This window comes from Osmerus mordax, chromosome 22, assembly GCF_038355195.1.
Source record: "Osmerus mordax isolate fOsmMor3 chromosome 22, fOsmMor3.pri, whole genome shotgun sequence".
NCBI classification, from domain to species: domain Eukaryota; kingdom Metazoa; phylum Chordata; class Actinopteri; order Osmeriformes; family Osmeridae; genus Osmerus; species Osmerus mordax.
This window is the reverse complement of record NC_090071.1, coordinates 8,223,902-8,250,007: the sequence shown is the minus strand read 5'-3', so window position 1 is coordinate 8,250,007 and position 26,106 is coordinate 8,223,902. Positions and strand designations below refer to the sequence as shown.

The window sequence follows — 26,106 nt, the reverse complement described above, 5'->3', positions numbered from 1 at the left end:
CTATCTTGCTGACATGTCATTCATGTTACCCTATATAGTCTTCTTAGTAGCCTTTGCAAGGACTTTCTGAAACTACCCACTTCACTATGTGTGAAGCAGTCTGTTGCTGTTAAATCCTGTATTAGGGTTATATGCTTCTGACAGTGTGCCAGCACCATAGAGATTGTAATTTGTGGAAGAAAAACCAAGACAGCTTATTTTTTTAACAGTTTTATTGCAAAAGGTTTGATGGTTGTTGTGAGTGGGGCAGGGAGGTTTTTGTAGCGCAATGGAATGTGCTTAGCCTACTTCATTGAATGATACCAATGTTGCTAGTCCATTTAACCCTTTGTATTATTAGGGACTTGTAGCTTGTTATGGAGCATCAGCAAGGTGGAGTTGTTTTTGACATTTTTAATACTCCTCTCCTTCTTCATCCTCATCTCCAACGCTGTCGGTTCCCACTTCTTCATAATCCTTCTCCAGAGCAGCCATGTCTTCTCTGGCCTCAGAGAACTCTCCCTCCTCCATGCCCTCTCCCACGTACCAGTGCACGAAGGCTCTCTTGGCGTACATCAGGTCGAACTTGTGGTCCAGCCTGGCCCAGGCCTCAGCGATGGCGGTGGTGTTGCTCAGCATGCACACGGCCCTCTGAACCTTGGCCAGGTCTCCTCCAGGAACCACGGTGGGGGGCTGGTAGTTGATGCCCACCTTGAAGCCAGTGGGACACCAGTCCACAAACTGGATGGTACGTTTGGTCTTGATGGTGGCGATGGCAGAGTTGACATCTTTGGGCACCACGTCACCACGGTACAGCAGGCAGCAGGCCATGTATTTGCCATGACGGGGGTCACACTTTACCATCTGATTGGCGGGCTCGAAGCAGGCATTTGTGATGTCAGCAACAGACAGCTGCTCATGGTAGGCCTTCTCAGCAGAGATGACTGGAGCATAGGTGGCCAGAGGGAAATGGATACGAGGGTAGGGCACCAAGTTGGTCTGGAACTCTGTCAGATCTACATTCAAAGCACCATCGAAGCGCAGGGAGGCAGTGATGGAGGAGACAATCTGGCCGATGAGCCTGTTGAGGTTGGTGTAGGTTGGACGCTCAATGTCCAGGTTTCTACGGCAGATGTCATAGATAGCTTCATTATCTACCATGAAGGCACAGTCAGAGTGCTCCAGGGTGGTGTGGGTGGTCAGGATGGAGTTGTAGGGCTCCACCACAGCAGTGGACACCTGAGGAGCTGGGTAAACAGCAAACTCAAGCTTAGACTTCTTTCCATAGTCAACAGAGAGACGCTCCATCAGCAGGGAGGTGAAGCCAGAGCCAGTGCCTCCACCAAAGGAGTGGAAGATGAGGAAACCTTGAAGCCCAGTGCACTGGTCAGCCTGAATGAGAGGAATAAATATGAGTCATGTTTTTGCAATGAAGTCAGATACATTTTGTAAGTAGCAACGTGTAGGCCAATACCAGTTAGCTGTGCATTTTCTTACCAGTTTGCGCGTCCTATCAAGTACCAGATCGATGATCTCCTTGCCAATGGTGTAGTGTCCACGGGCATAGTTGTTGGCAGCATCTTCTTTGCCTGTGATCAGCTGCTCAGGATGGAACAGCTGGCGGTAGGTTCCTGTGCGCACCTCATCTGTGGATGAAAAGGGTAGAAACAGGTTCAAATCAACGCAGAATTTGCTAATCTATGGGCGATAGGAAGAACCTTTTAACCGTTGGGCTGTCTCAGACCCCCCACATTGCGATGGTTAAAAGATAATTATTTTAATTTGTTTTTGTATTGGGTAAAATTGGGTAAACACAACGATGGTTCGTAATGAACCTTTGGGTCATGTGACCCGAAGGCAGCACAAGGGTTAAAATATTAACCTTAAAAAATCACTATAACAAAATGGCTTTAGTATTACCTATGACAGTGGGCTCCAGGTCAACAAAGACGGCACGAGGCACATGTTTGCCAGCTCCAGTCTCACTGAAGAAGGTGTTGAAGGAGTCGTCCCCTCCTCCAATGGTCTTATCACTGGGCATCTGACCATCAGGCTGGATCCCATGCTCCAGACAGTAGAGCTCCCAGCAGGCATTTCCCATCTGGGCTCCGGCTTGGCCGACATGCATGGAAATACACTCACGCTGCAGAAAATAAAGAGTTAAGTGTTAGTGTACCCAAACCACAAAATATTTTTTTAATTCACCAATGACATGAGTTCGTTAGTTTTCTTGTTTCACATCCTCTTAATCTGATGATAAAGTGTCATGCCAAGGAAGACTACTGATGTGTACAGTAGAGACACATGGGTTTTTTCCTCCCAGAAAATGCAACCTTCTGAAGGTGAATCTTGGATTGGACCTGCCCCTCCCTAAAACAATGCATAACCCAGCCTTCTGTACAGTTCAAATTTAGTTGAGATAATGGTGAGATTTAAAATATCCCTCTGAGATTCAGTACTAAGTGTTAACTTTGCTTCAAGTTGCTTTCTGGACTTTGCTTAACCTTAAATGAACCCTATCAAATCTCCTTTGGCATAACCCTGTTAATCAATAGCTACTTAAAATGAAGGGTTGAGTTCCTACTCAGCATATGGCTGGAGTGCTGAGTCACATACGGCTTTTACTGCAGCCCCCAGAGAAAAGGATCTGACCCCCCCCTCCCCCATGAAAACCAGAAGCAGCCTCTCAGAGTCCAACTCTACAGAGGGAAAAATCCAAAGAGCGGGCCACTCCCTACCCCCTCCCTGCCCTCAGCAGCGGAGCACGCTGCTTTGTGTAACGCACAGACAGACAGATATCAGATTGCGTCTTTTGAGGACAGACAAACTACAATGTCTGGACCATATTAGGAATTTACAAAATACTTTAGTTGATCAAATATCCATTAGACACATTTCATCTCATATTTTTTTTCAAGACGATTCTTTTTTTGGGTCCTTTTTAATACTTTCCTCTGGAATTAATGAAATACTGCTGACTGCAACATGCTTTTTTTCCATAGTCTAAGGAAACTGCGCCAGTACTCTGGTGTCAGTCCGACATGCTCTCAATCCTCATCTTCACAATGCAGTCCTCACTGCTCATTTGAAAAGAGCTCCCCCCCCCAAAAAAAATCCTCAAATCTCAATAATGCCGCTGTACATGCAATCAGTATACTTTAACTCTCTAGTCATAGATATGATGTTTATATTCCTGTATTGTTCGTACCGTCTGTACAAAATTCAAGCACCCTTTCTGCTCTATTGAAGTCAGAGCTGGATATCATCTCTGAACTCTAGATCATAAGCACTTACCATTTTGTCAGATTTTTCCTTCTTGCCGACGTTGAGGATTCGGAGAATGAAGGCTGTAATGGGGGAGGGAGGCCAAGGCGGGGTTTTTATAGTGAGTCTGGTGGGGGGGGGGGAGACAGGAAGCTGTATTTTCACAGTTGGCGGGAGCACAGAGTTCTATGGGCGGGATTAACTGTTAGTACAAAAAAAGGGCGGCCTCTGAGCCAGCCAGCTTGCCTGAAACTAAGTCAGAGGGAAATAACCTACTTCTAATATGAGCAGCACCCCCATAGAGTACTCTCACACCAACTACTCACTTACATCCCTGACTCTAACCCATTGAATGCATGGAAACAATGGTGCTACAATTGACACTTCACAAAATACATTGTTTTAAGAATATCCTTGTGAAAAACTGGGAGGGGAAGTCAGTTAAACAGGAGATGAAAGCAGAAATCTTGGGGCCTGGGGGAGAGAATGTGTGCATACAGTCATACCAGGTCCTATGAGCCACTATGAGTAAGACAAGTGAAGTTGGAGGAATCTCTCTGTATACAGTATATGTATATATATACACAAATTATCTAGTTGAAATTAATCATTTGTAATCCAGACTGTAGGCCATGCAAAGTGATAGTAATCTTTAAAAGTTGGGTATCTGAAGTCACTGTACAAACCTCTCGTGCAAACATTCACACATTATCAGTTCTTTAGTTTTTGTATACTATTAAGAAAATGATGGATTGTAGCATCTTTCAAAATATGTACTTTCTGCAACCAATTTCAATTTGTTGATAATCATAGCACTAGTAACTGTGGTGTCTCATAGACTTAGCTAATCACAATGCAAAATAGAGGAAGAAATGCAATTCAATGTCTGCCTCAATTACATGAATAAAACATTTGTAGAAAAAGGTTTCTCCCCAATAATTTGTGCATACATCTTGAAACTATTTCTTGAAAAGGTTTATTTTAACATATATTAATTTGTTAAATTTAAAGTGTAATGTTTAAACTCCGATATCACATATTAAGACTGCATACATGGGTGCTTATTAGCTTACTATTGTATTAAACCTTAGTAGTCACGGTTACAGTTTACTGTGGCTGTAGTGGGAAAATGTTCTAGAAACAAGTTGATGGAAATAAACAGGAATGCAAATTGCAAAAGTGACCCACAAGTGGCGCACAATTATTTAACAAAATGGGTTTAACTGGGCATCTCATTGTTTTTAAAAACGGACAATGGATATTGTAGATGTAGAGATAATCTAATTGTTGAGAATTTATTTATACAGACATTGTTTTGTACTATGAGTCTCTAGTACTCCTCTCCCTCCTCCTCGCCTTCATCTCCAACGCTGTCGGTTCCCACTTCTTCATAATCCTTCTCCAGAGCAGCCATGTCTTCTCTGGCCTCAGAGAACTCTCCCTCCTCCATGCCCTCTCCCACGTACCAGTGCACGAAGGCTCTCTTGGCATACATCAGGTCGAACTTGTGGTCCAGCCTGGCCCAGGCCTCAGCGATGGCGGTGGTGTTGCTCAGCATGCACACGGCCCTCTGAACCTTGGCCAGGTCTCCTCCAGGAACCACGGTGGGGGGCTGGTAGTTGATGCCCACCTTGAAGCCAGTGGGACACCAGTCCACAAACTGGATGGTACGTTTGGTCTTGATGGTGGCGATGGCAGAGTTGACATCTTTGGGCACCACGTCACCACGGTACAGCAGGCAGCAGGCCATGTATTTGCCATGACGGGGGTCACACTTTACCATCTGATTGGCGGGCTCGAAGCAGGCATTGGTGATCTCAGCAACAGACAGCTGCTCATGGTATGCCTTCTCAGCAGAGATGACTGGAGCATAGGTGGCCAGAGGGAAATGGATACGAGGGTAGGGCACCAAGTTGGTCTGGAACTCTGTCAGATCTACATTCAAAGCACCATCGAAGCGCAGGGAGGCAGTGATGGAGGAGACAATCTGGCCGATGAGCCTGTTGAGGTTGGTGTAGGTTGGACGCTCAATGTCCAGGTTTCTACGGCAGATGTCATAGATGGCTTCATTATCTACCATGAAGGCACAGTCAGAGTGCTCCAGGGTTGTGTGGGTGGTCAGGATGGAGTTGTAGGGCTCCACCACAGCAGTGGACACCTGAGGGGCTGGATAGATGGCAAACTCAAGCTTAGACTTCTTTCCATAGTCAACAGAGAGACGCTCCATCAGCAGGGAGGTGAAGCCAGAGCCAGTGCCTCCACCGAAGGAGTGGAAGATGAGGAAACCTTGAAGCCCAGTGCACTGGTCAGCCTGAATGAGAGGAAGAGATCATTGAGCTATGCTTTTTCAATCAAATAAGTCAGAAACATACTATAAGTAGCAAGCTGTAGTCTAATACTAAGTGCCAAGTGAACTTGCTTACCAGTTTGCGCGTCCTATCAAGTACCAGATCGATGATCTCCTTGCCAATGGTGTAGTGTCCACGGGCATAGTTGTTGGCCGCATCTTCTTTGCCTGTGATCAGCTGCTCAGGATGGAACAGCTGGCGGTAGGTTCCTGTGCGCACCTCATCTGTGGGGAGGCATAGTTTACCTGTGTATCATAACCTTTTGTTTCAAAATTGATTGGAACCACACTGAGATGTTTTATTTACCTATGACAGTGGGCTCCAGGTCAACAAAGACGGCACGAGGCACATGTTTGCCAGCTCCAGTCTCACTGAAGAAGGTGTTGAAGGAGTCATCCCCTCCTCCAATGGTCTTATCACTGGGCATCTGACCGTCAGGCTGGATCCCATGCTCCAGACAGTAGAGCTCCCAGCAGGCATTTCCAATCTGGGCCCCAGCTTGGCCAACATGGATAGAGATGCATTCACGCTTGAACAGAAAGGAATCACTTGGGTCACATGGCCGCTTACTTAAATTCCATAAATGTTTCTAGAAAGCGGCATACAATAAAGCTTTGTTGCTTAGGTACAGTAGAACAAGCTGGATGAGGCAGTTCAGTTAAATATGTCCAATTGTTCTCCAATTTAAATTAAATTAGAAATGGCATGTTAAATCCACGTTTTTTTCCTTGTATGTGATGACACACAACAGTACCTTTTTGTAATTCTAGGACAGCAAACAAAGTCCCCTCAGTTTAGGCCTACTCTGTTATTTAACTTTTTCATGTAGGGCCTCTAAAACTCTCTTAGACCTTGCATTGATGAGGTTTGTCCACATGATCAATATATATGTAAAGAAATTGTCCTCACCATGTTTAATTCTCTTGAATCGGCTGGTTGTTCAGATCTGGAATATGCAGTTGAGGATTTGGTGCCAGGTAGAAGTTCCTGGAGCTGCTTTATAGCTTTTCAGGATTGCTAGGCAACGGTTGTGCATGTTGTGGTAACTAGAGATGTTGGATAAGCCGATACCATTTTAGTTTCTTAACTGAAAGACGGGCGAAAGAACAAAAGGAACCACCGTTTCTATGTAACCCTGCACAGTCAAGGAAGGGTACCTGTCGTAAGACAGATGGGTAACAAACAACAATGAACCAACTGCTGTGAAATATGACCCACATTAAGTCAATCTTTGGCTGTTACAAGCCCTTTTTGTCTGATCTGTTAATTCATTTTGCATCACTCACAGATTTTAAAAGTCAAGTATCTTAGACCTCAAATTAATTTTGTACTCTAGTTAGTGACTTTGAGTTACACTATAACAAATGTGCTGCATTGGACAATTTCTGTATTGTGTAGATACACTCTTAGACTTTTTACACTAAGCGCAGTATATAAATATACAGCACAGACTTTTCTTCGGGATCCATTTTCTTAAGCTCATGTTGTTTTTTTTGTCCTGAGGAAAGAAAATGGATACCTCCCTTGAGTGACCTGAATGGGCTATTGTTACGGGAGATCTGGTTGCATCACCATAGTAGTTGCGTTTCATTTACAATGCAAATGTCCCCATAGGTGCAAGGTTGTCAGGGGACAACCTCAGTGGCTGGCTTAGTTCTAATCCAGTCTTTTATTAAAACCTAAATGCACTTTAACATAATCTTCATTGGCCTGCAATGTTTTATATAAATTTAAGACAGCATTGTCTTTAAAATATATGTTTACAGGTTTGTATTCCCCTTAAATATAAAACCCATCCGCATTGTGTTTGAAAATGGGCAAACAAAGTTGATGCACAATGACTCGTATCTCTTTTCTTTTTTGATACATTGAGACTTTCCAAGGGAACTAATGTTTGGAATAGGGTGTCACCTAACCCTTGGCACTTGTTTAATGTAAATCCAGACCATTAGATTTGGCAGCCATCCAGAGCATGGCACTTGCAGACAAAGTGAATTGTTTGTAGCACTTACCATTTGAACAAAACACCCAATCTGGAGGAGTCAGGGAAAATAACTTAAAGTCTAGATTACATTAGTTCCCACTTGTGTAAATTATCGAATGATGGTATCTCACCTGGTGGTATATTATTCCGAAAAGATGTGTTAGATGTACTTAATTTAATGCTCACTATCATCTTACCAAAAATGGATAGAGAATGTATATGCGGTGCATTTGTTTAATGATTTCCTACAGATTAGAATTTTGTGCGAGTGCAAAATAAATGATTGATCCGTTTTTCTAAGATCTATTTTATTAAGTGAAGTGTTACAACATCAAAACTGCAGGGTTTAAATGGTCACAGTTATGTTTAACGTGAAAGTGGACGTACAGTATGGTTCTCAAATTATTCTAACACTCTTTCCTTCTGGTTGTGTACGTTATTCTTCAGATCTGAAACCCTCTAGTACTCCTCTCCCTCCTCCTCGCCTTCATCTCCAACGCTGTCGGTTCCCACTTCTTCATAATCCTTCTCCAGAGCAGCCATGTCTTCTCTGGCCTCAGAGAACTCTCCCTCCTCCATGCCCTCTCCCACGTACCAGTGCACAAAGGCTCTCTTGGCGTACATCAGGTCGAACTTGTGGTCCAGCCTGGCCCAGGCCTCAGCGATGGCGGTGGTGTTGCTCAGCATGCACACGGCCCTCTGCACCTTGGCCAGGTCTCCTCCAGGAACCACGGTGGGGGGCTGGTAGTTGATGCCCACCTTGAAGCCAGTGGGACACCAGTCCACAAACTGGATGGTACGTTTGGTCTTGATGGTGGCGATGGCAGAGTTGACATCTTTGGGCACCACGTCACCACGGTACAGCAGGCAGCAGGCCATGTATTTGCCATGACGGGGGTCACACTTCACCATCTGGTTGGCGGGCTCGAAGCAGGCATTGGTGATCTCAGCAACAGACAGCTGCTCATGGTAGGCCTTCTCAGCAGAGATGACTGGAGCATAGGTGGCCAGAGGGAAGTGGATACGAGGGTAGGGCACCAAGTTGGTCTGGAACTCTGTCAGATCTACATTCAAAGCACCATCGAAGCGCAGGGAGGCAGTGATGGAGGAGACAATCTGGCCGATGAGCCTGTTGAGGTTGGTGTAGGTTGGACGCTCAATGTCCAGGTTTCTACGGCAGATGTCATAGATGGCTTCATTATCTACCATGAAGGCACAGTCAGAGTGCTCCAGGGTGGTGTGGGTGGTCAGGATGGAGTTGTAGGGCTCCACCACAGCAGTGGACACCTGAGGGGCTGGATAGATGGCAAACTCAAGCTTAGACTTCTTTCCATAGTCAACAGAGAGACGCTCCATCAGCAGGGAGGTGAAGCCAGAGCCAGTGCCTCCACCGAAGGAGTGGAAGATGAGGAAACCTTGAAGCCCAGTGCACTGGTCAGCCTGAATGAGAGGAATAAATATGAGTCATGTTTTTGCAATGAAGTCAGATACATTTAGTAAGTAGCAACGTGTAGGCCAATACCAGTTAGCTGTGCATTTTCTTACCAGTTTGCGCGTCCTATCAAGTACCAGATCAATGATCTCCTTGCCAATGGTGTAGTGTCCACGGGCATAGTTGTTGGCAGCATCTTCTTTGCCTGTGATCAGCTGCTCAGGATGGAACAGCTGGCGGTAGGTTCCTGTGCGTACTTCATCTGTGGATTAAAAGGGTAGAAACAGGTTCAAATCAACGCAGAATTTGCTAATCTATGGGCGATAGGAAGAACCTTTTAAAATATTAACCTTAAAAAATCACCATAAAAAAAAAAAAATGGCTTTAGTATTACCTATGACAGTGGGCTCCAGGTCAACAAAGACAGCACGAGGCACATGTTTGCCAGCTCCAGTCTCACTGAAGAAGGTGTTGAAGGAGTCGTCCCCTCCTCCAATGGTCTTATCACTGGGCATCTGACCGTCAGGCTGGATCCCATGCTCCAGACAGTAGAGCTCCCAGCAGGCATTTCCCATCTGGACTCCAGCTTGGCCGACATGGACAGAGATGCACTCACGCTAGAGGGAGAGAGATAGGTCAGAATTCAACATACGTTTCTATATTAAAACAAAAATAATTTGCCAATTAAGAGCCATACACATTTAAGGCTCATTAGAAATGTTATGAATCAATTGAATATTGATTCAAAATATTTGCTAATTAAACATTTTCTAGTAAATAAATATTTATCTCTAAATACACAAAATGTTGAATAGGTATACACACATTTAGTAAAACTGTAACCTCTGTTAATATTTCTCACAGAGAATGATTCCCGTTAGAACAAGGAAACAAAGAGCAAACAAAAGGCATGATGTGAGAAGCTTACCATGGTTGTAGTTTCTTCAGGCTGACGTTAAGGATCTGCTGGAGAAATCTTGAGTGTGAGTCTTCTGTAGCAGGTCCGCTGTATTTATAGCTCTAGTGGACACCGTGGTAACAAGGCTTGTTGGTGGTTACAGAGGGGTTAACTCTGTTTGGATGATCGAGTCCCTGGCTGCAGAGAGAAAAGCCAATAGCTCAGCTCCAGAGCACACTGTGCAAACAAGCCTCGTCACACACCAACAACCATCTAATATGCACAGAGATAATGAGTAACCACGACGATCCAAACGACTCCACCCAATACTCGACAAAAGGTTGCTACGGTGATTTCTACCAGACTATACTCAACAACAAGCGTATGAGAAGTAGCCTAGATGCTCCCGGTAAGATTACCAAAAACCCTCCTGGAATGAAGAATGCGCAACAGATTTCCTCCCCCGAGCTGTGCTTCCTGAGCCATTGTTATTGCAAAGCCACCGTTCCCCTCCCCCTGTCCCCGAGGCCTGCTTGTTCTCTTGTGTTTAACGCCTGGTTGAGTGTATCCTTTGGTAACAGAAACGCCATAGTGACCCTTTCTAAAGCAGATCTCCGTTTGCATGATTTATTTGCAGAATAAATCCCTGATGTGTACCTTTTGATATTCGTTATCTGAAAAATAAAAACAATACACGCAATACATACTCACCAGACAAAGGGGCTAGTTGAATGCGAGAGCAGAATGTGAGCGGTTCCTCCCAAAACTGGCAGCCATTAAAATGTGCTTTGGAGCTCGGCAGGCTTAGGCAAGTCACTCTGCCACCTAGTGTTGTAAACGGGATAAAGACACGTTTATCATGCAGCAGGGCGCGGCAATGTGGGGGATACACATGCGCATGCTGAAGTGTCTATCAATGACATTTTTCCTCTGCATATACCCATCCTGTTGTCCTTCCTCTGAGGGCAGTCAGAAGCAGGGATCAGCCACATCCTTTTGGGGGCCAAGTCCAAGTGTTCACCGCCTGTCTGCTCAGGAACATGGACAGGAGAGCGATCTGTTATGCATGTTTTTATTTGGGTCATTTGTGGAGGAAACCCTTGTGAGCACAGGGAGAACATGTCAACTCCACACAGAAAGGCCAGGGAGATGGGGCACTGTTTGTTGCTCGGGTGGGCTAAGTGGAGTCGAACCCAAGACTTTCTTGCTGTGTGGGGACACGACAAGGCATTATGGGTCCCAGGAAAGGGAACTAGGGCAGATGTTTTTATGGTGGATGTCACTACAGGAAACGGTCTAAAACGGTTAACAGTTAGAATGCACAACAGCTGAGCTGAAGGACCTTCTAACTCCATTTGAATTTAAAGTTGGTAGACATCTAAAATGACAATAAAATGGTAACGAGTGGTATACAAAATTGTTATGCTGGTTTTATGCCAGACTGCCCACATGGTTCATCTAATATATCACTGGCACTGGCACAACCAACTGTGCAGCAAACATGTCTGGCATGAGAAATAAAGTCTGCACAATTGATGGTGTGTCAAATCTGTCTTTATTGTTTCAGGCTTTACCACAGACATATTCTCCATTGACAGACAGTAACATACTGTAACAACAGCGAGACCAAATGTTAATTTCCAGAAACATTCAATAGTAGTTTGAACTGTCTTTGGTATTCAGCAAGATATAAAATGGGTGTTCAATATTTGGACTTCTAATATTTATTTTTAGTTGAGTAGGCTACGATTTTTATGACATGGACAGTTACTCTCACTTCTAGAAAACAAGATGTAGTAGTTACCATCCATCAAATTATGTTTTCATATGAACACTTTCCAGACAGATAGGTTAAGATCTTGATTTTCAGCAATACAACAGACTCATCATATTAGAATGAGGCCCTGACCTGAGATCTAATGGAAATAAACACCACAGAGACCCTGCTCGTGCCTAATGATCCAGTGTTTCAAAAGGCTGACTACACAGCTTGTCCAGGAATCTCCTCTATTGTTTACTACTACTAGTAGGGAGAAGCTTAATGTGTGTCCTCCTAGTTTTAGGTTATACAAGTATGCAGAGAGAATCAGAGAGACAGCTCACTCAGCTGCACTGACCTACAGCCCACACAGGCCAATGAGACAGTAAACAGGTCACATATAAGGTCACACGGAATATGAAGAGCCAGTTTTTGCATTTCAATAGGGCAATATAGAAATAGAACAATAGACAACAGCACAACGTCTACACAATCTGCCATAGTAGGCCTCTTTTATACAGGCAAATGTGCTTAGCTACATCATTATACAACAATACTTTTCAGAAATTCTTACATGTGTTTTTAGCTCTGTTTCCAACAACTGTGTTCTTACTACCCCCAAAACAAATGATAAACAATAATAAAATCGGAAATAGCTGATCAATGCCACACATATCACCTACAAGTCCCTAACCGATTAATGGCCACTGAAAAATCATGTAGACAAACCAATGTTCCCTAATAACATTTCAATTGCAGTCAACACAAGGGCCAGGTCTGTAGGACATATCTATAAGTCCCTGACCTACAAGCCATGTATTTTCATATTGTTCACAGACAGAACTGCAACAGCAAGAGCCGATACCAGAACATGCCCAATCTCCGGCTCTGAGTGACAGGTTACAACAAAGTAAACAGCTCTAAAATAAACCATGCAAACAACTCTGTGGCAGAATCTCATAGGCTAACTAAAAGTCTAAATGTAAACTGGCATCCATACACTACAGCTATTGTTGTACATTCCCTTCTTTCTATTGTTAAACTAGAATTGTGTTTCCAATGACCACATTCACAGAGTGAAAAACAAACAATCAAAACAAAAGCGTGCTGATCAGTTAAAATTGAAGATTGCTCAAAGACCTTCCAGAGGTGGCGGTATTTTGGTAGTGTTATACATTGTTCTTCATTTCACCCTTGAACCAGAAGTCAGGCGTAGGTACAGAAGTCATAGACGGATGAAGCGGGTGCCAAAAGTTACATTCAGTAATCTGTGTGTGTGTTTAGGCAGATCATTGATTAGGTACGTATGTCTATAAATTCTTCACTGGCACAGTTCTAACCCCACTCAATGAGGACAATGTAAACACACAAATAAAAAATGTAACCATGAAATCCACCATGTGATGCTTAATTATTATCGTGTGGGCTTTCCAGCACATTTAAAACAAACATCCTTGCATGAGATGATGGTGTGCAGGTTCAATGGGACATCCAGCTCACAACCTCTGGGTAAAGTTCTCGGGGAAGACCCCCTTGATTGACATGTTCTTATGCTGAAGCCAATGATCTTCTTTCACCCCCATGAGCCAGCCATCATCCTGCACACAGAGACAATAGCATATACTTAGAGGCGGATTCAAGATGGAGTCAATGATAGATTTGTGAACTCAGTGTACATGATGTACAATAGCCCTTATCTCCTTTCTTAATGTATTGTTCATTATGTAGAATAAATTATACAGTATACATATTCAGGTAATACAGCTTATATTGTAAGTGTCCTCTTGTCACTTCTATACAATAATGTGTTGGGGTGGGGGAAAGATTCTATTCACATATGAATCGCGATTCAGTCTTCTAGCGATTCACATCGATTCACAAATTTCCCATTCATGGGAAAATGTGTCCAAACCTTTGACTGGTACTGTATATATTTTTAATGTAAGCATATATTGAATCATATTTTGATTTTTTTTATCGAATCCGTAACCCCAAGAATCAAATAGAATCGTGAGGTACCAAAATATTACCACCCCTAATAGACGGTAAGCTGTACATTTATGTTTAATATTTAACCGTGTTGCAGAAATAAGTCTATTCAAGAAAAGTCTACTTATCGTCACTGTATTTCGTGAACGAGTTCTTAGGAATCCTTCAGCATACTTTCACTTGTTTTGTAAGTATGATTAGAAGGCAGAGTATTCTGTTTTATAACTTGGCATTAGCAGAAACAAAACGTACGTTGTCCTTTGGCATTTAGTACATTTGCATTTATTCATTTAGCTTTTATCCAAAGCGACTTCCAAGAGAGAGCTTTACAAAAGTGCATAGGTCAATGATCATAAACAACGAGATAGCCCCCAAAACATTGTGGGGAGCCAAAACATGAAATATACAAATAAGTGCAGATGGGAAGAAACATAAGAGCATCTAGTTAAACAAGTTACAAGTTTCTTCCCATTGGCACTTATTTGCTTTTCACAATGTATGCTTCATGTTTTGGCTACCCGCAATGTTTTGAGGCCATCTTGTTGTTTATGATCCTTGACCTATGCACTTTTGTAAAGCTTTCTCTTGAAAGTCGCTTTGGATAAAAGCGTCTGATAAATTAATTAATGTAAATGTAAGCATATATTGAATCGAAATTAGATTTTTAAAAATCGTGAATCAATTTTTAATCGAATCGTGACCCCCAAAAATCGATTCGAATCGTGAGGTACCAAAAGATTCCCACTCCTAATAATGTGTATTGTTTATTGATAGTACATCTACTTCAAAGGGATTCAAAGGGATTCAGAACGGACCTGTTCATCAGGGTTGTCGAAAGCTATGACCAGCACCACATCTCCAGCCTTCATGTCCAGCTCATCCCCATCAGTGGCTGCATAGTCATGCATAGCTTTCACCTGGAAACACAGGCAAACAAATCAGTAGGTACCTGCCCCTTTCCCTCTACCCTACTACTTAGTTGGTCTCCATGGTCACAGATCTCAGCTGTGCAACAACAACAACATCCCCCACCTTGAAGGTAAATCCGTCAGGCATCTCTACCCCATCAGAACCGTTGGTCACCGGACTCTGGGAATGCAAATCAACAAGAAACCAACACTTATGAGACAAAGAAAACCATCCAACAAGCACAATGTAGAGCTACGACGACAGGGAAGGCTTTGCATTCTCATTCTTCTGGCTACAGGCTCATTTTACTTTCTCATTGTACTTACCCCAGCAGTGTCTGCTGCAGCTTCTGCTGAGTCAGTCTGTGTGTAACAGTGAGGAGGAGAAAAGGAGAGGAAGAAAGAGTCCATTAGTGACTCATGAAAAGATGGGAATGACCAGTAGGTGTGTACTTCCCCAAGCACAACATGAACACCCAGCCCCAGACATGAAGAACACGACACACAACACACAGAAAGACATGACATGTACACGCATGTCCAAACAGACCACTAGCTAAGTCCTACCACCACCACATCGTCTACTTTGCCCTACAAATGAGAGACTGAAACTTGATGAACCTCCAAAGCGAGCCATTGGTCGGCATGTTTTTTTTTTAAAGTGCCACGATCCCGGTCAACGATCAACTCAGCTGTCCATCATGGTGTTTGTGAAGCCTTAGTCTCTCATCTCTACCAGGCGCGTAACCCCAGGGCACAGGCTCTCTCCTAGGTCGTCCCTCCCCTCCTACTCACACTGGCCAGCTCCCCTTCCCCGTCTGCGATCTTCTCCCACTGCGGCTGCCCCTCAGAGTTAGCCCAGCCCGTCTGCCCCTCCACAGCCCAGCCCGTAGCCCCGTCCTCCTCCCCCAACCCTACCTGGGCCCCTCCATCGTCTCCCCAGCCACCCTCGGACTGCACCGCCTGGGGCCCGTCCTCGCCCCAGTCCGTCTGGGCACCCTGGCCTCCTTCAGCCTCATCCCAGGAGGGCTGGGTGTACGACTGGGGGGCAGCAGGTCCGTCGGCATCCCAGCCTGGCTCGCTGTCCCAGCCGGGCTGGGTGAAGGGAGGGGCAGCCGGGGTAGCTTCCTCCTCCAAGCCTGCCTCCTGGACGTAGTCGTGGGGCTCCTCTGTGGCCGGGGGTTGCTCTCCCTTGGGGAGGGAGGGGTGGAGGGGCAGAACGGGGTGGCAGGTAGGAGGGGGCGGCAAAGCGTGGAGTGGGAGAAACGTGGGGGTGTTGCGGGTGGACCCGTGGGTTCATTGACGCCGCATCAAAGGGTTACATTGGTTTTGAGGACATGGGTTCACAGGGAGGGTGGGAGTCATGGGGCAGTGTTTGAGGATCAGGGACGACATGGGACCAAGCGGGGGGGATGGAAGAGAGACCGGTGAGTCCTGATATGTGACATGATGAAATGGTCCGAATGTCTTACGTCTCGGACCCCCATTCTCCTCCTCCCTTCTCTCCTGCCTCACAGTCCAGGTCCTTCATTTCAGCATGAACACAATCCTCTCCTCAGGCTGAAGCCAGTCCCATAGACAGCTTAGTCTGATTTGCATATAGATAACAGAGTGTATTGGGGGGAAAAAAAGTCTGTTGACCCTCAGGGGAACAAACAGGATAAAGAGATCAGGAAGAACTTACCTCCCACGATTCCAAAGATGGCGCCTTCCGTGAGGCATTAAGAGATTGAGAGACCGGGTGAGATAAATGAGAATGCAGATCAGTGAATTCTATCCCGACACCCTGTCGTAAAGAACTTGGCACTCAACACCTTTCATCCACCAGCCCCAAAGACTCTGTCTGCATGTTCTGCTGCTCTGCCAAGCTGCATTGTATGGAGAGTGTACGGAGGGCGTGAAGGATCATCCCTCTCTGTGCTTAGAGAGAGTCCATGCATACAAAGGCCATGCATCAAACCAGGGGGTGTGAAGGGAACCACAAACGAGACCCAGATCCTGTTGTAAATAAACCCAGACATGGAGACACAAAAGGTCTGGTTCCTGTTTGTGATGACGACACACCTCTTGGTATGCCTACTATTCTACAATCAGCGAGTTCCTCCGACGGCAGCCAGCGTTTGACCCCCTGAACCTTTACCCCCTGTCCTCTCCTGTCCTTGTCTGACCTTGGGGAGAACCACCTGGGGGGCGTGGTAGGGTGCAGCCTGTAATACATCCAGGTCCATATCCAGTAGACTAGCCCCTACTGAGGGCACACAAGGCTACACACACACACACACACAGACACACACAGACACACGCATGGGAGGGAGAGAAGCATCAGGTTTACTGGTCGAAGCAACAGGGAATCTGACTGGTTGTCGAGGTACAAGAGAGAGAGGTTGGGAGGGAGTGAGGACACGTGGTACAGGGCAGCCATAGGACAGTGGAGGCTGGCTGGCTGGCTAGGGATTGGCTGACGGCAACATTTGTTCAGGAGCGTTCCGGCGAAAGGGGTGGGGGTGAGAAGAGGTGGGAAAAAGGTCAAGAAGCGGAGAATAAAAAGCCTCCTGGCCTGACGAAGGGCTGCGAAGGAAGAGAAGAGCTTGACCGGAGCGTTGAGAGGAGCAGGAGGTCGTGGTGCTGTCTGACCTGTGGTGTGGTGTCTGGGATAGCGTCGGGCACCATGGCCTCTTCGAACAGGTTGATGATGTTCTCCTGTTTCAAGTCCTGAGTCGGCGTGACCCGGGGGGGAGGGCGTGAAGGAGGTCCGGGCCTCAACTGGGGAGGCTGATTATCGGGGCATGCACACACACACACACACACACGAGGTAGTGGAAGACACAGGCACAGCACAGGTTAGTAAACACACCGGCTTACTAGACATACATGTTATGACACTATGGTTGATATATTTAATTTTATATTCAATCCTCTCATATAAAAGTATTAGAGAAACCTCAAACTACCAGTGTATATTCCTCATTCAACATTACAAACACACTCACTCACACACACACATTACTGGAGAGACACAGGCAAAAATAGCAGACCTTACCTTGATTGGAGAGTCAGAGGTTGCATTGTGATTGGCTCCCTCACTAAGAAAGAGAGAGGTGAAATTACTGATTGATTCTGCCCTTTCCCCTGATAAAAGGGACGTCACTGGTCTGTGTGCAGTGGCACATCATGACCAGATGAGGGCAGCAGTCCCATGCACTTAACTGTGAGCACATATCATGGAATCAACAGCTTAGTCCATAACAAACAGGTTACAATGGGATCTTACAACAATTACAATGGGATCTCTGACCAACGACTTAAACAAACAACTTCCAAACAAAACGTCATGCTGAACAGCAGAGTCTCCCAGGCCGACATGCACAAACCTTCCACACATTCGTTCAACGACCTCAACAAGACCCAACAACAAACGGCAGGTCAGCGACGCGACTCCGTCAGGCCTCGTCACCGCACACGCAACCCGAGGGCGCAGCCCTCCTACAGAGGAGCTCTGGCCGGGCGTGCGACACGTGACCACACACAAGAAGGAAGTCTCTAACAGTCTCTAACTTGTGTATTGTTATCTGTGGTCGTGACCAAAGCCGTTACCTCTTCACGGGGGTTCCGGTCTTCGCGCCCTTTCTGCAGGTGAGGAAGGGAGGGGGGGGGGGGGAGTGGGAGGTTGAGGTCTACTGTGAACTTGTACAGTTTGAACCTCAGTCAATGGACTGGACATGCATAAGACATCGATCGTTTCGCGGGGGCTTTGATGTGTTTATTTTTGGCTGGTACGTGTAGAGTGGTCGTGTACACACACACACACACACCGTGGGGAAACGTCATTCGCAAAAAAAGGCCGAAATGCGTCGACTCACTTGACCAGCCTCTGTTCGTCCAGTTTGGTCATGATGTCGTTCAGGTTCACGTTGAGCTGGAGACCAAGAAAGAAGAGCAGAAGGTCAACCAATCAAATCAGTCGGCGGGTCCGATCAGTCCATACGGTCATGCAGATCTGCCATTTCACCTTGGCCATCTCTTTGTGGAACTTCTCCTGGTATCCAGCCATACCCTGGAATGTGTTAACGTAGAAGCCAACACGACTGCAGAGAGAGGAGAGAAAGAGAGAGAGAGGATTTGGGGGTTGAGAGGGTTTTCCTGTCCCATCCTGACTGCCAGCACCCCGTGTTCATGTGTCTCGTGAGGACATTCAGGTGGTGGTTTTCCGTTGGGTGTTGTGGCCCCCCTCACCTGTTCCATAATGCTGGGAGCTCCTCTTGTAGATCCACATTGATCTCGTCAAACACTTTCTGAGACCTCGCCAGCTCCTCCTCAGCCTGTACACACCACACACAACACAAGAGGTTCAACACAAAGAAACGGATTCTGGACATCCAGCATAGCTTCACCGTCATTTCACTCAAATGAATAATGATTGAGAAAGGGCTGGACTACTGGTTGAGAGTGAGTTTCGGGGGGGGGGGGGGGGGGGGGGAGTAGGGCAGGACATGGGTAAGCAGAGCAGGACATGGGTAAGCAGAGCAGGACATGGGTAAGCAGGGTAGAGCAGGGGTTTGTAGGGCAGAACAGGGCAGGGATAAGTAAGGCACGGGTGAGTCGTTTAGGGCAGGGCAGGCGTGAGGGTTTGTCAGTACCTGGCTTCTGGACAGGTTAGTTTGAGCGACATGATGCGCTGAGAGCATCCCCTGAGCCCATCCAGGGGCAGCCTTCTCCAGGACAGACATGGGCTAGCCGTGCACACACACACACACACACACACACAGAAGAAGAAGAGGCAGGAACAGATAGGAGAGACCGATAGGGTGGAGAGGGAGAGAACGAAAGTAGGACAGTGACGGCCAATTTTAATTTAGAGAACAAACATTCTATGAAACACAAGCACATGTTGTTAACATCTGGCTATTCAGCAGCTGCCAGACTCACAACTAACCAACAAGAAACCTATAACTATCATACAGTCGTCATTCGGTACACTTCCGCACGGCGGGATGCCCTAATGAGTTTGGCTACCTTAGCCATCTTGACGTCGTCCTTCTTTTTGCCCTTCTGTAGGGAGGCAAAGTGATGTCTTGCACTGTCATAGTCCACAAGTTTCCGGTCACGCTTGGCAATGCGTGCCTGGGTTCCACAAAAGAGGGAATCACAAAAGGTAATCACAGACATAGAAATAATTGTCTGATGATGGTCAGAGGTGAAACCTCATCGCATTTAAAAAGCACAGCAGATTCAGAGGCTGCAGTATAGGAACATACTACATCAACATTGATGATTTCAAAGGTCAAAACATTTACCGTATAAGTTACAAATAAACACAAGTTATGTAAATATAGGTTTCCAAGCGGCACATACACACCTTGACGTCGGGGAACTGCGCCAAGTATGTATCCATGGAGATTAGAGACTCGTCCACAAGCTTCTGATAGTAGTCTGTCCACAGAGAATCTGTGTCCTACAACATTCACACATGGATTGGTGCATGCACGCACACACACAAATACACCAACACCATAGGTCGACGGACAATAGGGATGATAATGTCACTGATTCAGTTGGAGACGTGTACCTAGCTCTACTGGGTAACATTAGGGAACTATTGGACCACTACAGACAGGCTAGACCTAAAGCTCCTGTTCTTTACCTCCAGGTTATTGTCCATCTCCTTTTCTATCATCTCCTTCTCAGGTGGAAGGATGAGAGGAGAAAGACATGCAGTTAAGAAAAGGGGAGGAGGAGGAGGAGAGCGTGTGGGGCAGGGAGGAGAACTGACTGGGACGCTTCAGGGGGGGGAACAAAACAGGGATCGAAACGTTGGAGATAAGAACCCTCTGGGTGATTCAAACCTTTCTTTTTAGCAGGGGAACAGTTCATTTTGAAACCCTCTTCAATGAATACCAGACACAAGAACACACCCACCCACCCACACCAAGGTGTCAGTTCTACCCACCTCTGCCATTGCGTCCACTTCTTCCTTGCCAAACCAGTCTGGTTCGTACATGTCTGCCAGACAGTCCTGCAGTCGCCTGGACGCTTCATGCATGGCTGGGGAGACAGACAGACAGACAGACACACAGGCAGACAGAAATACACAACAGAGTTAAGACTGATATTGACTGTTTTAGGACTACAACACGCAAAAATAAACTGATCGGAGTAGGGCAGGCTTCTTACTTTTTACTGCTACTAGGTAGGCCTTCAAGTCTTTCTGCAGTTTGCTGCCCTCTAACTGGAAAAGAAAAGAACATGTAATGGTGATGGTGGTGGTGCGTGGGCTTGTGTGACGAGGGTCCAGGACAGGGGGACGTCAATAAAACAGGGAGGGGTTTTGAGAGGTAGGCAGAGCTCACCATCTGCTTGTTGAAGTTTGTGACGCCCTCCTCGAACGCTGTGTCCCTGGTCTCATCTGCTTTCCCCAGCTTCTGAAGGACCTGAAAGAACAACGAACAGCCATGCCATAAATATCTCCACCAAAACTCTGACAGACAGACAGACAAAGACTAGCACTGAGAGGAGCGATCACATCCACAACGTGACCATGATTATCGTCCCATGAGGAGGAAATCAACAATAGTCTGACCCACAAAAATGGCTTCTTTTCCATTTATTGGAGCAGCCTTTAGCTGGTCCTGCAGCCTATTTTAGGCCTGCTGTCAAAGCCATGTGTCTCCACTGTGTCTCTAGGAGACCAGCTGACACCAGGGGTGGGAGTGTTCACCAGTGTAATGTCGCTCTCTGTCACTATGCCAGTTACACTTCCATTTCCCTTATAGCCCCTTAAGTTTCAATTCTGCATTCTTGTTAACCTCAGACTAAGGCATAATGCGAAGTATTGAAATAAATGTGACACAGGAAAGACAGTTAAATAAGAAGAAGTCAAAGAGCTAAATGGCACAAGTTCAGAAAAGCCTGATAGCAGAGTGGAGGCATAGGACACATAAGGACAGAGAGTGCTAGAAAGGGCACATTGTTGTAGATATGAAAGCCACCGGTTTGGGCCGTCTTTGTGTCAAAAGAGGATGTTACCAAGGTCAACAGCTAATCTGGTCAGCTGACAGCTCCTCCACACAGCTCTAACACCCTGGCCACCTGGTTTCCTAATCCTGGCCGGGTCGGGCCCCGGGGCCCCGGGCCCCCGCCCACAGAGGGCCTGGGACTTCCCCTGCAACCTACACCAACGTCAACACCACAAACTTATTTTGGCCGGGTATTAGACACATGCCTGTTCCATTTCTGTTCATAGACCCTTGACCGATGCCACTATTGTTTGAGCAGATCTAAAATAGCTGGTTAGTAATAGTGGTTGTTTCATAACATGATTTCTCAAAATTACTCAAGCATATTATATCATCAGTGAATGGAGACGAGGTCATGGCAAGAGACAGCAACAAAACAGACAGTTTAGCATTGAAAGACACACAGGGTCCATGGTCCAGAATGGGACCTTGAAGACCATAAAATATCTACTGGACCACCTCTGCAGACAGACAGACTGAGCATGTTCTCAGTTCAAACAGACCCCCATTGTTAGACTTTACTGTATAGAGACTACTACTACTACTACAACCCCCCCTCCCCCGCCTATGTCTCCCCATGCCATGGAGGTCAGATGTCAGGAACCACAACCTTCTGAGAAGAATGTCTGGTGGGACGAGTGGGGAAGGGGGGGGGGGGGGGGGGGGTCTGGAGGGATAGCAGGAGGGTGCTGCGAAACTCTATCCAACCCCCTCCCCCCCGTCCTCCCCCCCCCGTCCTCAAGACTTCCATCTTTTTATGGCACTCGGGACAGGGGGAGATGCTTCAGCCCCTCGCCAGGAACCTCGAAGAACTCCAACTGTGACTTAACACTCCGGCGCCAAAGTTCCTCTGCGCCTTGAACCAGGACGCAAGTGGCCTCGCTGTACGGATGGAAAGGACTGCTCTCTGTGCGTGTCCATTTTGTCGCGTACGCTCGGAGTTGTCATATGCTCGTGTGTCACTCAGCATGAATTAACAGTTTAACAGTGGTGAGTCACACAGTTTCTGAGAGGAGTGAATACCATTACAGTCTATTCTTGGACATTGAAGACTATGAACACCCATAAAGTATGTCACCAACTACCAAGTGCTGAAGGCACATTCTCTATCGCTTTCTATCATACACTTTGTGTCCCTGTTCATATTCCATAGTGATTCCTTGCTTATCTAGGATTTCATATTATATAAGGTATCTAGGTACAGCCACCATGTCAGAGAGGGATGTTTGAGAGGGCTGTTGACAAGCTCAGTGTGCATTACCAGAAGCATCTCTCGTTTGACTTTCACTGATGACGGCGACTGGCCTTTTAGCGCTGTTAGAGCCCGCCGAACTCCTGTGATTATGTCACACTGTTCAGAACACACACACACACACACACACATAAGGTCCCTGTTGGACAGGCCAGCTCCCTTTAGTTACCTCTCTTTGGCTTTAGTTGGTCAACCACTAAAGACATGAGGGCTTCAGGAAATGACAGGAGATTTTCCAGGAGCCAGACAGCTTTACGTGTGGGACTGTATGAGCGTGCGTTTTCCTATCTCTCTCTCTCTCTCTCTCTCTATGTACCGTCCATTAGTGTTCATCACAGAAGCCTGACCAATGGTCGCTCACAGCTCACACTGGTGTTGAATTTCAGCACCTAAAATACCCCCCAGATACCCCCCAGGACTGCCAACCCCAACCACCACTAATCCAAACCTCTCTCTCTCACACACACACACGCACACGGGTTCTGGGGTATTAATGAGAGGAAGGAGGCCTGTGATCTATTCATAGATAACCCATGGTCCAACACTGAGGCATGCTGGAACAGGACAGGTGTGCAGGCAAGGCTGAGGGGAGGGTGGGAGGGCGGTGCTGGCGTCTGGGTCTCCAGGGAGTGGGAGGGAAGCCAGGGGCTGGGCCGGTCACCTCTTGGGGGAATCATTGTTTGGGTTGTCAATGACATACGGGTGAGACCTACGATGGTGGAGGCCCAGAGGTCAGTGTCAGAGGTGTGTGTGGATCCATACAGCGGGCGGGGGCAATCAGCCTCATCCGGTCCCCCCTGGAGGAGTTCTCCCATCAGGCTGTGCACACAGACCACCTCCTGGTCTGGTCTCTAGGTCTCCCACAGCAGGTACTGACATTTAAATCACTATGACAACCATGGTAGCACTCAGTGTCCTCAACATTTCTCCAACCAATAGTCAACCTTTGTTGAAACCTTAGGGGAGGGAGGTTGCATAAGGTTGCAAAGAGGTTGAGGTGGCATAAACCAATAGCTGGCGACGCTGACTTGGCAGGGCAGAAGCTGGGGGTTAGGGGCTCCATGCCAACATAGGCTATGTAACACTCTTCAACTGGTTTGGGTTCCAGAGGGAAGAGGAGACATTGACCTTCCCACTGAAGCAATAGAAATGATAGGTGGTATTTAACCAGGGGGCTAACTATACTATTCCCCTCTTGGAAACATGCTATATGCTAAGTGCAGCACATTCAGTAAGTCTTATTTGAGTCATACAACCCATGGGATCCATCCAAATGGTTGATGTCAGTTCCTGACTCAATGGGATGACATATTGAAGTCGTTTTTACTCTCTGACACACACACACCTTCTCTATCCCTCATCCCGTAAAGTAAAATGATCCAGGTCGAACATTTTTGACAAACTAAGAATTATTTAAGGAACATGGAAAAAATATTTTTCCCTGCCCAACTACATGTTCTTGGCATCCTGTTGTTTGCAGTCGAGCGATTAGACTGTCGCGGTTAATACCTTACGGCTTAAGCAAGGAGAGTGATTAGAATAGACAATAGCGGGGCTGCTTCGGAACCTGGGATGAGCTTGTAGGTAGTCTTGACATGTCGCAAGCAGACTTGGTGTAGATACATCATATTCACAATAAAACGACACTGCGAATGTATACGTTTGTCATATTCATAGCGAATTGAAAGAGGGATTGCAATTTTGTCTTGACAAAGTTGCAGACAAAATAGATCAATGCCCTGGGTGACACACAAATGACCTAAATGTTCCGCTATAGTTTCGTGACATAAAAAAATACTTGTGTGCTGTTATAATTTACTAAAGCAGGGTCTTATGACTTTGTTGCGCATCCACAGCTGTCAAAATGTATAAGATATAAACCTAATAGAAATAACGGTGAAGGTGTTTTGACATTTGCACCGATTGAAAGGGAGGTAGGCTATTGAAAACCACACCACGGACTGTCAAGCCAAACAGATGTATTGAATACCAGTTTAAGTTTAAAAGTAAGCAACAGTTGCCTCATGTCTCTGTAACTTTATAGCCTACCCCTTACCTTTTCTTGAGCTCTGGTGAGCTTTTTCTGTACATTGCTTGCCAGTTTCCCGGCGGTGACCCCTTTCCCCATCTCAGCCATTTTACACTCCTTGTGTAACGGATCCCCAATACTTGGACAGTTGATAATATGTAAAAATGGGTTAAGAAAGGGCTACAACTTGTCGAATGAGGGAGTGTTTAAGAAGGAGGTACTCCCCAAGACTCTGTGCTGCGTAAAACCCTCCTCAAGAACGATGTGGGTTGCGCGTAATTATAATCCCGATGACAACGTCTTAAAGGTGCAAAACAAAACCTAACGGTGAAGTTGACTAACAAAACAAACTCACGTGTAAAACAAAGAAAAAATAAAACGTATACAAAATGAGTCAAAAAGCGTATGTATATGTTGCAGGTTCAGATATCCTGTACTCTCCGTTAATTGCTGAAGCCTCCAGCCCGATATGGAGCGATTGGGTTTCCCTTCTTCTCTCTGTCCATCCCCTTAAAGGCACAGTTATCGCTGTTATTATTAGCCGACAACTGTTTCACTACATGCAACTGGTGTCTGTGTTACTTCTTATAAACTGTGGCACATTTGGGTAAGGACTGCATGTTGTTTTAAACTTCTATATCCCTGGGTTCATATCTCATAATTTAAAAGTTTACAACACGCGAGTAAATGTCAGAGAAAACTATGATTTTAAGTATAAAAATCCTGCCTTCTTTTCAAATTGAGTAAAATACCGGTAGATGGCAGCAATGCAATCATTTTCACAGCCAAACCAGGAACATTTCCGTAATATTTAATTTAAAAAATAAATCTTTAAATATATCATCATCAGTTTTAAACATTTTAGATATCTCTCTTTTACAAATAATACAAAGATTTACACACTGTTCTAAAATATATAAATATGTTCCATTTGTATCCTACATTTATTTTGTTCGACTGGAAGTGTGAGTTTTTTTTTATGACAAAATCTTTCTCCAAGGTGATCTTTAAGAAAACACAGATTTTCTGTATGATACTACTTTGATTTCAATTTGATCACACTCCTTTAAGCAAAAGGCTGCATATCCATAACAAAACACAATTCAGCTTTTCACAAGACGATTGTGAGTGTCAATATATACTTTTCATATTGGCAAACAGTCTGTTGTCAGCAATGTAAAAGAGCATCTATTGTCATCCTTCAGAAATGTTCATAGCTCAATTCCCCCCCCCCCCTCCCCTCCTGGTTTT

At 45.7% G+C, this 26,106-nt stretch overlaps 4 protein-coding genes across 6 annotated transcripts; all 4 read right to left on the bottom strand.

Annotated features, from left to right (window-relative positions):
- Positions 1-194: 194 nt before the first annotated feature.
- LOC136965823 (tubulin alpha chain-like) lies at positions 195-3,312 on the bottom strand. The gene is made up of 4 exons (XM_067260087.1): positions 3,274-3,312; positions 1,900-2,122; positions 1,477-1,625; positions 195-1,371 (listed from the first exon to the last, which is right to left on the bottom strand). Exons 1-4 carry the CDS (start codon positions 3,274-3,276, stop codon positions 394-396), a joined length of 1,353 nt encoding a protein of 450 aa, XP_067116188.1. The 5' UTR covers positions 3,277-3,312; the 3' UTR covers positions 195-393.
- A 1,241-nt stretch (positions 3,313-4,553) lies between these two features.
- On the bottom strand, positions 4,554-6,101 carry LOC136965865 (tubulin alpha-1A chain-like). Its single transcript, XM_067260147.1, has 3 exons — positions 5,898-6,101; positions 5,667-5,815; positions 4,554-5,554 (listed from the first exon to the last, which is right to left on the bottom strand). The coding sequence occupies exons 1-3, from the start codon at positions 6,016-6,018 to the stop codon at positions 4,574-4,576; spliced, it is 1,251 nt and encodes a 416-aa protein (XP_067116248.1). The 5' UTR covers positions 6,019-6,101; the 3' UTR covers positions 4,554-4,573.
- A 1,776-nt stretch (positions 6,102-7,877) lies between these two features.
- On the bottom strand, positions 7,878-10,715 carry LOC136965815 (tubulin alpha-1A chain-like). The gene is made up of 5 exons (XM_067260073.1): positions 10,617-10,715; positions 9,936-10,103; positions 9,402-9,624; positions 9,121-9,269; positions 7,878-9,015 (listed from the first exon to the last, which is right to left on the bottom strand). Exons 2-5 carry the CDS (start codon positions 9,936-9,938, stop codon positions 8,035-8,037), a joined length of 1,356 nt encoding a protein of 451 aa, XP_067116174.1. The 5' UTR covers positions 9,939-10,103; positions 10,617-10,715; the 3' UTR covers positions 7,878-8,034.
- A 726-nt stretch (positions 10,716-11,441) lies between these two features.
- bin1b (bridging integrator 1b) lies at positions 11,442-25,236 on the bottom strand. 3 transcript variants are annotated; one of them, XM_067260362.1, is made up of 16 exons: positions 24,883-25,236; positions 20,909-20,989; positions 20,733-20,787; positions 20,509-20,603; positions 19,918-20,013; positions 19,575-19,682; positions 18,795-18,880; positions 18,571-18,646; positions 18,422-18,477; positions 18,156-18,188; positions 17,602-17,644; positions 17,196-17,333; positions 14,889-14,924; positions 14,686-14,742; positions 14,469-14,570; positions 11,442-13,262 (listed from the first exon to the last, which is right to left on the bottom strand). In XM_067260362.1, exons 1-16 carry the CDS (start codon positions 24,961-24,963, stop codon positions 13,161-13,163), a joined length of 1,245 nt encoding a protein of 414 aa, XP_067116463.1. In that variant the 5' UTR covers positions 24,964-25,236; the 3' UTR covers positions 11,442-13,160. The 3 variants fall into 3 exon arrangements, with proteins under 3 accessions (XP_067116463.1, XP_067116464.1, XP_067116465.1); XM_067260363.1 differs by lacking the exon at positions 18,156-18,188; XM_067260364.1 differs by lacking the exon at positions 17,196-17,333 and having other exon boundaries at positions 24,883-25,235.
- Between the last annotated feature and the right edge of the window lie 870 nt (positions 25,237-26,106).

Coding starts and splice junctions, on each gene's coding strand:
- LOC136965823 (XM_067260087.1), bottom strand. Junction 1,626..1,899: donor CCTGGAGCCCACTGTCATAG/GTAATACTAAAG, acceptor TTTCATCCACAG/ATGAGGTGCGCACAGGAACC. Junction 1,372..1,476: donor TTGATAGGACGCGCAAACTG/GTAAGAAAATGC, acceptor CCTCTCATTCAG/GCTGACCAGTGCACTGGGCT.
- LOC136965865 (XM_067260147.1), bottom strand. CDS start 6,018: ATGCCCAGTGATAAGACCATTGGAGGAGGGGATGACTCCTTCAACACC. Junction 5,816..5,897: donor CCTGGAGCCCACTGTCATAG/GTAAATAAAACA, acceptor GCCTCCCCACAG/ATGAGGTGCGCACAGGAACC. Junction 5,555..5,666: donor TTGATAGGACGCGCAAACTG/GTAAGCAAGTTC, acceptor CCTCTCATTCAG/GCTGACCAGTGCACTGGGCT.
- LOC136965815 (XM_067260073.1), bottom strand. Junction 9,270..9,401: donor CCTGGAGCCCACTGTCATAG/GTAATACTAAAG, acceptor TTTAATCCACAG/ATGAAGTACGCACAGGAACC. Junction 9,016..9,120: donor TTGATAGGACGCGCAAACTG/GTAAGAAAATGC, acceptor CCTCTCATTCAG/GCTGACCAGTGCACTGGGCT.
- bin1b (XM_067260362.1), bottom strand. CDS start 24,963: ATGGCTGAGATGGGGAAAGGGGTCACCGCCGGGAAACTGGCAAGCAAT. Junction 17,645..18,155: donor ACCGGAACCCCCGTGAAGAG/GTAACGGCTTTG, acceptor TCTCTTTCTTAG/TGAGGGAGCCAATCACAATG. Junction 14,743..14,888: donor CTGCAGCAGACACTGCTGGG/GTAAGTACAATG, acceptor TTGCATTCCCAG/AGTCCGGTGACCAACGGTTC.